Here is a 14,626-nt window from a genome sequence, read left to right as displayed (position 1 = left end):
ACCTGTCGGAAGTTTATCTGTATAACCTCAAAAGGCTTGGAAACTTCCTGTTGTAATGTGGTTTTAATTTCCTATATGCTAGTAGGGGCCGCATCATGCATTTGGGATTAACCAGTTTGAAATTAGAAACATGGACACCAAATCCCAACGTTTTCAGGAATCTGAACGGATTCTCGTACTCGCTGAACACCAAGGGAGAATGGACAAAACATTGTACTAGTTTGGGATACGGTCAATTTTTTTGGAAGTCAATGGAGCACCATCTTTGTTCATAGTACTTGTGGTGGACTTGGCAGTAAGACGGCTTGGTGTACTGGATTACAAACAATCTCCTAGTTTTTCCAAGATGAGGGGAGTGACAGCTCCGGTTGTTTGCATAAGGAAGTGGAGTTTGAGGCGGGGGAGGGAGGAAGGGACAGACAGAGAAATGGGATTTGGGCACTTTACCTGTGTATTCCTCTTCATCCTCCAGTATCTCCATCTGAGTTTGGAAGAAAGCTGCTTTTGAGGCTTCCATGTCAGAAGATGGCATCTCCAGCATCCTTGACCTGGAGTGATGGGAGCTGGAATTGGAATATGGGCTCTCAGCTGTTCCATATAAAATGAGGCTCCATTCTTTTAACTTTCCTGCAAAAGATTCGGCATTCATAAATATTGCCCTGGTTTGCACATTAATACTAAGCAACAGTGCATTAAACTATGGTTTATATGATAGTCTGGAGCCTGTCCAGGGATTTGTTTACTCCCAACAAACCACAATCTTAAGCCACAGCTTGTTGTTACCTTACAACTTTTTAAAAATGATAACTTGGCATTGAGGTGTGAACCTAGGACTGTTCTTTAACTATGGTTTGCTTGGCCGCCCCAACTCAGGTATTCACCAAGCTATAAAAGCACGAGGCAAGAGCAGCTAAAAACCAATCCAAGTTTGGAGGAACAAACCATAGTTTGTTTGATTGGTTGTCTGTGGGACAAATCATGGTTAACTCATGCTTTGTTAAACAAACCATAGTTTAAACAATTTTTGAAACAGCTTTTCCCAGTCTGGTGCCCTCTCTCACCATTGGCCATGGTGGCCTAGGATAATGAGTGTGTAACCCAAAACATCTGGGTTACACACTCATTATCCTAGGCCAGCATGGCCAATGGTGAGAGATGATGGGAATTAACAGTCCAAAACATCTGGAGGGCACCACGTTGGGGAAGGCTGCCTTAAATGAACCAACGCTTAGCATTATGTATGATCCAGGTCATTAAGTCTATTAACTGTTAATAATCAGTCATCTGCCTTAACTGATGGAAATGCTCCCAGGTACCACCTACTAATGGATTATTTGACAAGGTTGTAATGGACACAATTACTTAAAATGGATAAAACGCCTATGCAAATTAAGGCGGCTTTGCATCCTAATTTCAAGGGTGATTTCTTGTGAAAATGATCCCTATTTCAGGTAAATATTCGCTCCAAAAGGGAGATGTGTAAAAGTCTTGCTAGAACTAATCCTATTCTGATGTTGATCTGCTTTAATGAATTTGATCCTTGATGACTCTGAAAAGAGACCGTGGAAGAGGAAATTGGCAGTTACGTTTGAAATGAGTGCTTAATGAAATCTTGGTAAATGTGTTACTCTTTTGAAATGTTTGAATGCTCAAATAAAGTGGTTGAAACATCAATTCAAATTAAATAAGTGTGAAAATTACGAAAGTCTACTATATGTTTTGGAAAGTTCTTGGTTCATTCCATGCACATTTGGAATGAACCAATTTGGAGTATCTTAAGATACTCTAACCAAATATTGCATGATGCTTCCTGAGGTCAAGAAGCAGGTTTTCATCTGTGTTTGGATACACCTGGATGCCATTTTGAATCAAGATGGTGGACTGAACCTTTCAAAACTGCACTGATTTTTTTGTTTCCAATATTTCCCAAGCAACACTGGTTATGAGGAAACTAATGTACACATAAGTGACTTTCTGAGATAACAAGGGAATGGAGGGATTGACAATTTAGTTTCTCCTTCATCCTTTAAGACCTCATTGACACATACCTCAGAATGAGGTGGCAGAGTTATGAGACAGTTGAATGGCCTTTAGTGCTTAAAACTACAGAAGGGTGAATCATATTCTTCAACGCTTCCACCACAGCATAAATATAATTCATTCCCTGGCGGATGTACATTGCTGAGGAAGATCAGTAGTGGCCCGAAAGCTGTCTATCAAAACTGCTGGTCTGCTTTTGATGGTCTTCTAACTGAGGGATCTCCAACGTGGTGCTTGTGAGCACCAGTGCGCCCACCAGATTTTGTGTTCTCACACTCCCACAGCAGCCATTTTGTGGCACGTGCTCATAGTGCTTTCTCAAAATTCCAAATGTGCCCCCAAAGGTTGGCAAGCTTTGTTTTAATTGGAGGAGCTCCAGACAAGTTTTGAGTGACTTCAGGACTTCCTGGAAGACAGTTTGTAAGTCTGTGCAGTCACCCTACTCCAGTGTAAAGATTGCAACTTGAACTGGTGTCCAAGATTTACAAATGGTCCTCAAAAAGGCTGGCTATTCAAGCATTTAAACATTTGTTATGAAGCAGAAGCACTAAATCATTCTCAGGAGAGGGGGCTAAAGATTTGCTAACATGTACAATTCCTTGTTTTTTGCTCATTCTTTTCATAAGCATGTTGTTGTTGTTGTTGTTGCTAAAAGGGAAAAAACCTAAAACGTATCAACCAGCCTGATTCAAGTCCGCAATCCTAACTCCACTTACCTGGGAGAAAGCCCCACTGAATTCAATAGGACTTACTTCTGAGTAGACATGGTTAGGATTGTGCTGCAATGGTATCACAGAAGCAAAAGGGGGGGAAGGGGGGTTGCCTTTACAATGAAAGCTCAGGAATAGGGTGGGCTTTGAGAGTTTTATTAAAAAAACAAATATCAAGGGCATTAGAAGTAATCCACCTGAGCCCAGAACAAATTTGCTCTAAAAAGCTCCAGGAAGGGCATGAGGAGGAATCTGTTCTCAGGGATTTATTGCTGCTTCCCGTGGTTAATATATGTTGGGAGGCATTCAGAAAAGAAGCTGCAATAACTCATTCCCAGTGGGTGCAGCGATCATAAGCAGCACCCACAACGAGCACATTATTTATTTATTTATTTATTTATTTACAGTTAGCCTGCAACTTACGCACATTCAGGTTGACATGCCAGGCAGAATAATTTTAAAAAATTAAAAAGGAGGAGAAAAGAGGGCAGGCATCTGGAAAAAATGACTTCGACAATCCCACCCACCATTGCACTCAATGTATTTTGACTATGCACAATTTTGGCTTTAGGCGTGATCCCCAGAACATAACTTAAGTTGCAGGTACGCCATTTATCCCTCCTTTCCTTTAAGGGGCTCACATCCGCACCATTGGCTGTCGCTTTTCCAAAGAAAGCCGCCTTACACAAAGGTAAGACGATTGTTCCAACTAGCTCAATATGGTCCACACTGGCCGCCAACAATTCTCCAAGATCTTGGACCGGGACCATTCCAAGTCTAGCAGGTAGATGCTTGGGGAAGGGCCACAGGTGGCTGGAAGAGAATGTGTGTTGTGTGTCCCTGGTGCAATCCCACTTCTTTGCAGCCGGCGCAACAATGCAGACTAGGAGACGGGGAGCTCTCCCAGCCCACCCTAGGGATTCTGGAGACTAAACCTTCCTGCATGCAAAGCATGCTCCACCACTGAGCTACAGCCCTGGCCCAGACCTGTCCTCCTGCTTCCAGAGTGCTTCTTGGTGGTGGAACATCACATTCCAGATCGACAAAATGTAAATATTGAAGAGCAGCAAAGCAGGCACATTTAACATGCCTGTGCAGCATTAAACAGACTACGTTGCACTGATTTGCTTAAACCGAGTGCAGAAATGTAACACTGTTAGGTGCAAGATGATCATGACTTTCAATCCATCAAATTTATGTTATGGAATCCCAAAATGTCATGGAAGGCGTGAGGGGCACACATTTGAACATCACAGGGAGCTTCTGCCCCATGTTAGTCTTTTAGTTTCACATCTGTTTTGTTCTAAATGTGTGCGTTGTTTTTCTGTGTTTAACTTTTTAAAATTATATGATGTGCAAATTGCCTTCAGATGGTGGTTTAGAAGGAGAGTGATAAAGCAATGATCAATAATAATAACAATTCTCCCACTTATTTACAAGTGGCAGGGAGTGCCAGGAGCAGCCCAGGAATTTGAATAAACCAAAACAAAATTGTGTTTTTAAAATGAATAGCATAATTTGTGCATTTTGAACTGTCGCGTCGAGAATCAGGCCAAAGTCGTGTTTTGGTCTGCCATCTTGATTTAAAATGGCACCCAGCACCCAAGCATCAAAGAAAACCATTGCACCCTACTTTGGAAACCCTCATGCAAAGTTTGGCAAGGATATATCCAGAAGCAGCAGAATCTATGCCAAAAGAAGGGTGAAGTCACATTTTGGACCGCCATCTTGATTCAAAATGGTGCCTGGTGTCCGAACGTTGACAAAGACTCCCATCTTTGTCCAGGTGGCAATATTCCCCTCTGCAGCACTGCCATTTATTTCTACACCCAAATAACCTGAATATTCTCAGCCCTTCGACAAAGCTAAGCCAAAGCTGGTATGTCAACTGTGAGAGCCTCAATGAAAAATTATAGCAAGGGTCACATGGGGGGGGGGAGGGAAATTGTGCCCCTTTATTTCACTGCCAAGGCTTGGAGACCCAGAATCACACCAAGGAAAGAAAAGGACAAGAATCCTGTCCCTACGCCAGCCTTTTACACCCTGCTGTAAAGGCACAGACTCCTGACATGTGTTGTTCAGTGTTTAAAAGTCAACTTGAGGCCTTTTAATGGCATTTGTATCAGAGGTATTTCATGCTGTTTTGCCCAAACTGCAGCCAGTTCCTGAGAACACTGTCTCCTCTTGTATTAACAGGGGGGAAATGTTTCTGAACACCATTCATGACTCTAACCGGGAGCAGGATGGGTTGGGGGTTGGGGGAGAGACTAGGGGCCAGAAATCTTGGAGAGGGAGAAGGAGCGACTCCTAAGGAATGAAGAGGCCTGGTACCAAGCACAAAAACACACACCGTCACTTGTTAATATGTCATCTCTCTGTAACACTGCAAAGCTTCAGTCGGCGAGAAATAAATATAGATCTATACCGTATGACGCAACCTAGAGAACAGCCCCGTCCAGAGCTAAAAACAGCATGCAAGAGGCGTTAAAAGAAATCCCTACATTGCCAGTGCAAACACTGCAGGGAAGCTTGAGTTTTATGTGCTGATTTTCACGTTTTCATGGCTGTGGGGTGAGAAAAGAGGGAAGGGGGTTGTAGGGTGGCAGCCTGTCACATGTCTCACCTGCACCAAACATTTGGGCCTCTCACTGCAAGAGACGACACAATCCAGAGGCACTTACCTTGCATGTCTGGGTTTCGCACGTGGTATGGCTTATCCTGGATTTCCAGTGTCCATTCTCCTGCAGCCCTTTCTCCCCAGCAGTGGACAGTCATGAACTCCCAGTGCTTGAAACCATTACTAGAATCATCGTGCTGTCTGTTAATAGGATGACAGACATCAAGAGGTCACACCAAGAGGTGGCAAAGAGAACTGGTGGGCTATCTAGTTCAACCACCTAATTTAGGCTCACAGGCTGAAGGTTCCCCGTCAGTGCTGGAATTACGTATAAGCTAAACAAGCTATGGCTTAGGGCTCCACTCTCTTGGGAGCCCCCCAAAAAATTAAAGGGGGAAAAACTGGATGTATATTTCCAAAATATAAGATAAAAAACAAATAAAATAAAACCTACATACAGCAACAGTGTTTTGTGTTGTGTAGGCTCCTATGATGTAAGTAATGGGCCCCGCCTGCTAGCCTGCTCCCTAAAATATCACTGGTTTGCTCATTTCTATATATAGGGTGCCTACATTCTGCATGGACTGGTCAATAAATTACCATATAGCATATATTCAACACAAAAAACAGCGACAATTTGTTGTTGACAAAGGACAGCTGGACATATAAAGGGCCCCATTACCTTCAGTAGCCTAGGGCCTCATCAAACCTAAATCCGACCCTGTTCCCCATGCCTACTCTAAGTAGGACTGGTTGGATTCTACCCATTTATACTAAAGCTAGGAACAGAACTCCAAATTCAACTTTGCCATTGACCCTGAAAACTCTCCTTTTTGGCACCAAAGGAATAGGAATTATTTGCGAACATCTACACATCAACAGAGGGATGCGGGTGTTGGCTTTTTGCAGTTTGGTAGCGCTGCAGAGAGCTTGCTGGGGAGACCATGCATTAAAAGAGGGACTCAAAAAGTACTTAAACAAGGTTTTAATTACAAAAACAAAAACTCCATTTACACTAAATACATCAACCATGACCCAACCACCAACCCATCCCCCAGGGTAATGGGAGAGCCAGGTGCTGCTCCTTATATACTACACCCAATTGCTGACACAGCTTAATCAATACAACTCAGCAGCATGTGCTATGTTTCACAGCTGTAAAGCTGGGTCTCATTATTTTGCTCTGGCCCTTGCTCTGGCCCCTTAAAGACATACACATCGGGTGGAACAATGATGAACCTTTACATTTAAAGAAACCATTCAACAGCGGGTGGCACTGTGGGTTAAACCACAAAGCCTAGGGCTTGCTGATCAGAAGGTTGGCGGTTCGAATCCCCGCAATGGGGTGAGCTCCTGTTGCTTGGTCCCTGCTCCTGTCATCCTAGCAGTTTGAAAGCACGAAGTGCAAGTAGATAAATAGGTACCGCTCCAGTGGGAAGGTAAACGGTTTCCGTGTGCTGCTCTGGTTCACCAGAAGCGGCTTAGTCATGCTGGCCACATGACCCGGAAGCTGTACGCCGGCTCCCTTGGCCAATAAAGCAAGATGAGCGCCACAATCCCAGAGTCATCCGCGACTGGACCTAATGGTCAGGGGTCCCTTTACCTTAACCTTTTACACATCGACAGAACAATGAATTAATATCTGCCATAAAAAACTGGAGAGGAGGAGTTGTGGGGTGGGAGAAGATATCTAGGCGAGCACTTATTTCAGCATGCATGTCTCTGGACACACTCGGCTGCTTTCTGCCAGCATGCATCCTGGAATGTTTAACTGTTTTGATTCAGCTCCGCTGCCATAGAGCAGCTTGTATCTAGAGGGCATCAGTTGCTTTTCCGGATTAGCAGACCCTGACTTGGCAACACATGCCCTGTCAGCATCTTTATAAAAGAAAATCCAAAAGGACAGTAACGGCCTCCTGCTCGTGTTCACGGTACGTGAAGTTGCAGCTGGCAGAGGGACATGCAATTCCCTGAAAATGCACTGTTTCCCACTGGCTCTCTGGTTTCCAAATCACCTAGTGCTAATAGGAGGGGAGAAAGCAGAAAGCAGCATGGCCGAAAAGCCTGTTGCAAATATGCAAAACAGGTGCAGCTGGAAGTAGAGACCAATGAGGGCAGGTATCAATAAAATGATGAACGACAGCTCTCAAGTGCCAGTGGATTTCAGTGGCTACCTATAGCCACCCTTGTGTAGTGTGGACATAGTGTGTAACCTGGTCTTGATTACATTGCCCTCGGTGGGGGGACCGGATCTTGGAGGCACCAGGAAACTGCCATGGGATTCTTCCCCAGAGCCTCAAGCCTTGAGGAGAAAGGGTGGAGTTCTACTGTTGTCCTCCAGGGGTCAGGAGGGAGGTTCTCCCTGGTTTTTGACTGGTTCCCAACCTCCTTATGGCTACCTTGCCTATCTTCCAGCAATCACCTGGCTTCCTGCTCTCTATACAGCAGGGGTGAGGGACATCGGATGTGGGAGCCACACAAGTGGCCCTCTGAGACTCTATTTGGCCTTCAAGATTCTCTCCAGGCCAAGTCCCTCCCTCAACATCACACCCCTCACCAGCCCAGCAAGTGCCTTTGCAGAGCTCTAAGATGCTCTTGAACTGTGCTACCTCTTGCTTGTTTAGATGGAAGATGGAGGAGTGTGTGTGTGTCGAAACCTCAGAATTTTAAAGGCAGACATGTCCTGCTTTACGAACACTCACTACACAAATATTCACTTATCAGAACACAAGGAATTAGCACCCAAAGCTCCTTATACACACCGCAGATTCTGTGGTCAGGAATCAATAGGAATCGGTGGAAATTGTTGACTTGTTATGTGAACTAAAATTGTTTACTCATTATGCAAATGCTCACCTAACAAATGATTTCCAGAGAACACATTTTGTTCATAAGGCAGGACCTGTGTGTATGTTTTTGCACAGGCTTTTCCTGCATAAGACTGGAACTTGTGTGGTTTTTAAAAAAAATATTTTCACTGTAATTAAATTGTTTTTGTGTTTTTATGTTTTGTGTCATCACACATTGCTTAGGATTTTTATTTTTTTTTAACGTTAAGAAATACTTTTCAGTGAAATAAATAAACCCACGCACTCCAGGTCTTTTTTAGAAGCTCATGGGCTTGCAGTCTTGCTGGGGCAGGTCACGTTCTACTCTCCTCCCTCTCAATCCTTTGCCTGGTTCTTTATATTTTTAAGAGCAAAATTTCTACCCCGCTTTTTGAGGAACTCCCCCAGAAACCAACTCACAATCTCTAACCTTGAAACAACTCTACTTGACAACAAAATGCAAACCACTAAAGAATAAACCAGCATAAAAGATGAAATACAGAAACAGAATACAGTGCATAATGCAGATTAAGAAAAGAGTATCAAAACATAAAAAATTTAAAACTGCAGACAGTGTGGTGTAGTGGTTAGCATGATGGGAGACCAGAGTTCAAATGCCCATTCAGCCATGAAGCTCACTGGGTGAAGAACAAAATGGCGAGGGAGAGAACCACCACTTGGTGGAAAAGTGGGGTATAAATGTAATAATAATATATTTATTAAATTTTTGAGTAATTTGGGAAGGCTTTTATATTATTTATTTACATAGGGTTGCAGTCAACCAACTTTTACTCAGAGTAGACCCATTGAAATTAATGGCCAGGACTAAAGGAGACCCATTAATTTCAATGGGTCTCCTCTCAGAACCCCCCCCCCCAACTAAATACAACCCATACCATTTAATGCCAAAATAGGCTTATGAATGGGCAGGCCTAGTAGAGCTGCAATCCCACCTGCAAAATCCAAGCTGTCCTCACCCAGTACCACCTACTGGCATTTATGAGGAGCAGACCCAGGATGCCTTTTCAGGCTACAAACTCTCAGGAGGGCATCTGTGTAATGGCTCACCTTCTAGCCAGGAGCTGGGACTTCGTACCAGAAGGAGAGGTGAGGTTTATCTGCAGGTCTCCCCGGCGCGGGTGTGCAATAGAAACCCGCACAATGACGTGCTCCAGATAGGCTACGTGATGGTCAGGGTGGTCCACACAGGCGTTAGTTAGAGTTGCCGTCCGCACCGTCTTGTTGGTGGGGATGAACCTAGAGAACGGGAAATAAAGGGAAGCCTTCAGAGGTCAGCAGTCCAGAATCCTGACAGAATAGGTTCACCCTAAATCAGGGCTGGCCCTCCAGATGTTGCTGAATGGCATTGCCCATAATCCCTGCTTACTGGCCATGCTAGCTGGGGTTGAGAGGCATAGGAGTCCAACAATATCTAGAAAGGCTACAGCTTGCCCATCCCCAGCCTATGAAATGGGCTCCAAGCCTTCATTCATTTAGACAGCCCCTTTCTATTATCTTTTCCAGCTCTTTTATACATGGCGAGGCGCATTAGAGAGGTGGCACCCAGCTCTGGTGGTCCGCCAGTTTCTCTTTCTACCTCCCAATTCTCTGTTGGAAAAACAGCTATAATATCCAGACAATGCTTTCCTTTCTTCCTTTGTTGGCCAAGGAAGCCTGCAGCATTCGTTCTGAGCTGGAGCTGAACTTGTTCTCGCTTGCCGAATCACGCCAAACTACAACTCCCATCATCCCTGGTTACCGGCAATGATGGATGGGGCTCATGGGCATTGGAGTCCAAAAACATGTGGAAGGGAGGGCCCCAGGTTCCCCAGCCTTGCCCTAAGTCAAAGTGGAACACTTTAGACATTTGTGTGATGGCCTGGGATTTGGACTCGGATGCTGAACCTGAGGGATCCCAGCCTGCACAGGAGTCCCCGCCTCCAGAACCAGCTGAGCTGGGGCTGGGGCATGAGACTGAAGGGTCCTCACCTGTGCTGAGTCCTCAGGTGCTGAGTCTGCTCTGGCTCCTGAGGTGATGGAGGACCCATTGCCTGCAGGTGCTCCACTCTCAGCCCCGTCAGAAGAAGCGGAGGTTGCCTCTGGGTCCAGGAACCCTCCAGCCTCTCCTGAGCTACAGAGGCTCAGGGCAGAGAGGCGGAGGGAACCAAGTTCCCGCAGGAGGAGTGCTCGCCTCCAGGCCAGGAGAGGCAAGTCACCAGAGGATTGGGCCACCCTATACCTCAGGGCAGATAAAAGCCGGCCAGCCCCAGTCCCAAGTTGTGGGAGCAACATTGTTGGTTGATAGTTCCTGCCTGAACCCTGTCCTGCTTTTCTGCCAGAGCTCCTGACCTGCCCTGGCTCTCTGCTTGCTTGCCTGTTCCTGACTTCACCCAACTCCCTGCCTTGCACCCAGCTTCAGCTACTATGGACTGACTCCACGTTGCACCTTTGACCATGGACCGGACTTGGACCACGCCTCTCGGGTAACCCACGGGACCAGCACATTTTGGTAGTTAGCCAAACTCCACCACATGCTGCTCCAATAACAATTTGTATTGCAGCCTAGAGGGTTTTTAAAATGCATTTATATTTATTTAGTAAGCGCATATATATCCTGTTGTTCTTCCATCAGGGAACTCAAGGTCACATAGGCAGTGTTCCCTGGTGGTCTCCCATCCAAGCACAGACCAGACCATGACCTGCTTAGCTTCAACAAAGGGGCTGCATTTGGTGCCATGAGACCAAGTTGTATGTTGGCCTGCCCCCGGGAATGCTACCTTAGTCAGGTGGGGATGCTGACGACTTGGTTCTTGGAACTGCCACTTTAGTTCGCAAGAAAAAAAATGGGTCAGCCTACAACTGCTCTTAACAGCCTTCTTGAAGCGAGAAGCCAATCTCGACAGCAGTCTTGGATCTCGTTCAGCCAAGGATTTCATGCTTTCAGAGACCATCGTCTCTCCTACACAGTCACCGCCCACCAGCAATGAACCAACTCCCAGCACAGGGTCTGGAGCATGTTGTTAATGTCTAATTTATTGGGAGGAAGCTGCTCACCAGTCCCCAGACTTGCTCTAGGGACGCTTCTCAGCATATGGTGGAAGAGACTCGTGGGGATTACATCGCCGGTCTTTTATTTTGCCTTAGTCATAAAGGGAGAATCGATGAAAGCTATAAACAGTGATGTCATTTCCCGGGGAGAACAGGATTTTTACAAGGGGACTTCAAAACATTATTTGCATGCAGCATGAACTGATTTAAAGAAGCTGTTTTGGCCAAATGTTCCCGACTTTCAGTTTAAGCAAGCGTCAGCTCTAGCGTCCTGATCGCAAACACCGACAAATCGCATAAGGCCAAGAAAGCAATGTTTTTCAGCCAGATTCTCAGTCAATTGTGTGGAAATATTTCCTACTGAAGTCAGCAGGGCTTACCTCCAGAACTGGAGCCCCATATGTTCCTGAATGCATGGACTTCCCTTTGGAACAATGGAGCGCTTAAGCACAAGCCTGTGACGCAAGGATGGGGAACCTGTGGCCTTCCAAATGTTGCCAAACTACAACTCCTATCAGTCCTGGCCATTGACCATCCTGGCTAGGGCTGATGGGAACTGGAGTCCAATAGCATCTGGAGGATCAAAGATTATCTTGATAACCTGCTATACAGGTTGACTCATTTGCTAAAAGGAATGGGGACATCTGAACAATGAAGATTTCTCTGTGTGTAGATCACAACTCCCATGCCCACACTGTATCTGAATATTTATCACCCATCTTAAAAGATCTGTGCTGGCTTCTAGTAAGTTTCTGGGCTTAGTTCAAGGAACCAATTTTAAAAGACCTAACAGCTTTGGTCAACCAGAGCATCTAAAGAACAGTCTTCTCCCAAATGGGCCTCCCCGCTTCAGAGACCCTCTTCTGAGTGCCTGCATTGGGAGAGATTAAGGGTGTGGCAAACAGACAGGGTCTTCTCAGTGGTGGCACCTCATTCATGAAATACCCTTACCAAAGATAAGCCGGCAACAGTCATACTTACATTGTTCTGAGAGCAGATTAAGACATTTTTATTTTGACAGCCCATTTTATTTGCTCTTAATACTAACTTCACTGAACAGCATTTTAACATCTTTAGATTTTCTCTTCCTTTTACAGGCAAACTTACTGCTATATGCCTGCCGTTCTTATGACTTGCTGTTACCTCAAGATCACAACTTTGAGGGGAAGGGAGGAGAGGATTTTTAAATAAATAAAACAGATTGCTAGAGCCAGACAAAAGTGTTTGAGAGGGACACAGAGACACAGCTACCTCTTCTGCCTGATGTATCCATCTTACTATTTAGCCACTACAATACCTAGATTCCCCATGAATATAATGGAATCTATCCTCAGGGAGTCTCAGGAAAACAATATACCGGTACTTCACCATTAGGATGTCATACAAAGTGAATTCTGTCTGGCTCGTAATGCTTAAAATAATCAAGTTGGAAGAGTCTCTCCAATGTCATCTAGTCCAACCCCCAGCCTATACAGGGAGCCGACAACTACAGGATTCCCGATAGAGGTTTTTAAGCAGAGACTAGCACGGTCCCCTAACAAAAGAGAGTCCACCTTCTGAGGCGGTCTGGTCCACTGCTGAACAACTTGTGCCATCAGGAATGCTTCCTAAAGTTCAGCTAAAATCTTCTTTCTATGTGAACCTGCTGTGGGGTGGGGAATCTTGGGGCCGAATACCCCATTGCAAGCCTCTCTGTGTGGCCCTCAGGATTCTCCCTGAGCTACACTCCTCACCAAACCTGCTCTGCACTCTCAGACTTCATTTTCCTGGCTGGAATGTCTCCCGGAACAGCGATAACACCTCTTCCTTGCCTAGATGGAGAGTGGAACGACGTCTGTACACAGAAACCTCTTATTTGTCTGTATCTATGGCTCCACATAGGGGGGACGCGGGTGGCGGGGGACGCGGGTGGCGCTGTGGGTAAAAGCCTCAGCGCCTAGGACTTGCCGATCGAAAGGTCGGCGGTTCGAATCCCCGCGGTGGGGTGCGCTCCCGTTGTTCGGTCCCAGCGCCTGCCAACCTAGCAATTCGAAAGCACCCCCGGGTGCAAGTAGATAAATAGGTACCGCTTTATAGCGGGAAGGTAAACGCGTTTCCGTGTGCTGCGCTGGTGCAGGCTCGCCAGAGCAGCGATGTCACGCTGGCCACGTGACCCGGAAGTGTCTCCAGACAGCGCTGGCCCCTGGCCTCTTGAGTGAGATGGGCGCACAACCCCAGAGTCTGTCAAGACTGGCCCGTACGGGCAGGGGTACCTTTACCTTTACCTTTATGGCTCCACATCTATGGCTCCACACAGTTTTGCCCTTTGCCCCACCTACAAGTGGCATGGAGTCCTCCCAGATCCTAGCCCAAAGCCCGTTTCCTCCTGCTCCAGTCTTTGTGAAAGGAAACATTCAATCTTATGGCTGAGGATGCAATGAAGGCATCTCCACACCTGCCTCGAGTCGCCCTGGTGGCCTAACTCAACATGCTTCTAGACGCTTATCCATCCAAGATGACTGCTCATCAGACACCTGGGTCAATGGGGTCTGGTCCAGGAGTGGGGAAAGCAAAATGTCACTTAGAGAAGGATCTGAAATATTTTGAAGCTTGAATTTGTTTTATTCTGGATTGTTTTATTTGAAGTTTTAATATGTTGTAAACCGCTTTGGGATTTCCCCTCCTTAAAATAGAAAGTGGTATAGAGATGGAATGAATGATCATCATCATCATCATCATGGCAATCAGACAGCCTCTTATTGAGCAGCTACTTGCCTGGGCTGCGACGCGGGTGGCGCTGTGGGTTAAACCACAGAGCCCAGGACTTGCCGATCAGAAGGTCGGCGGCTCAAATCCCCCAACAGGGTGAGCTCCCATTGCTCAGTCCCTGCTCCTGCCAACCTAGCATTTTGAAAGCATGTCAAAGTGCAAGTAGATAAATAGGTACCACTCTGGCAGGAAGGTAAACGGCGTTTCCGTGTGCTGCTCTAGTTTGCCAGAAGCGGCTTAGTCATGCTGGCCACATGACCCAGAAGCTGTACGCCGGCTCCCTCGGCCAATAAAGCGAGATGAGCGCCGCAACCCCAGAGTTGGTCACGACTGGACCTAACGGTCAGGGGTCCCTTTACCTTTTCCTTTACTTGCTTGGGCTATAAACTCCATCCTCTTTTTACAAGTTCCACTGGAGAGTATCAGCTTGAATTAAGCCTCAGACCCAAGTCCTCAATCACCTCACTCCACAGGGGAAAATACTGACACAGGGTAGGAGAAATGGAGAGGAGGATGATAGGAAATTAGGTTATCCTCATTGACCAGCTGCAGACTGTAAGATTCCAGCAAATGTTAAACACCAGTTTCCAGATGCTTTTAGTCAACACAAGGCAAGCTGGAGATGTGTTACTGTA

The 14,626-nt window shown here is 46.0% G+C and overlaps 1 protein-coding gene across 4 annotated transcripts in view; it reads right to left on the bottom strand.

The window, feature by feature from the left end:
- The window catches only part of PCSK6 (proprotein convertase subtilisin/kexin type 6), a 98,379-nt gene that overhangs the window by 23,572 nt on the left and 60,181 nt on the right, over window positions 1–14,626 (bottom strand). For all 4 annotated transcript variants that reach the window (XR_014213404.1, XM_082198405.1, XM_082198406.1 and 1 more), the window contains exons 12-14: window positions 9,264–9,452; window positions 5,432–5,568; window positions 448–627 (exon numbers count right to left, since the gene is read on the bottom strand). Coding sequence is in view for 3 of the 4 variants with exons in the window: in XM_082198405.1 (XP_082054531.1) it covers window positions 448–627; window positions 5,432–5,568; window positions 9,264–9,452 (506 nt within the window). In the remaining variant the exon portion in view is untranslated. The remainder of the gene's footprint in view (window positions 1–447; window positions 628–5,431; window positions 5,569–9,263; window positions 9,453–14,626) is intronic.

This window comes from Podarcis vaucheri (genome assembly GCF_965113315.1).
Source record: "Podarcis vaucheri genome assembly, chromosome: 14".
Classification (NCBI taxonomy): Eukaryota; Metazoa; Chordata; class Lepidosauria; order Squamata; family Lacertidae; genus Podarcis; species Podarcis vaucheri.
The sequence above is the reverse complement of the archived record's forward strand: the minus strand, read 5'-3'. Positions and strand labels throughout refer to the sequence as shown.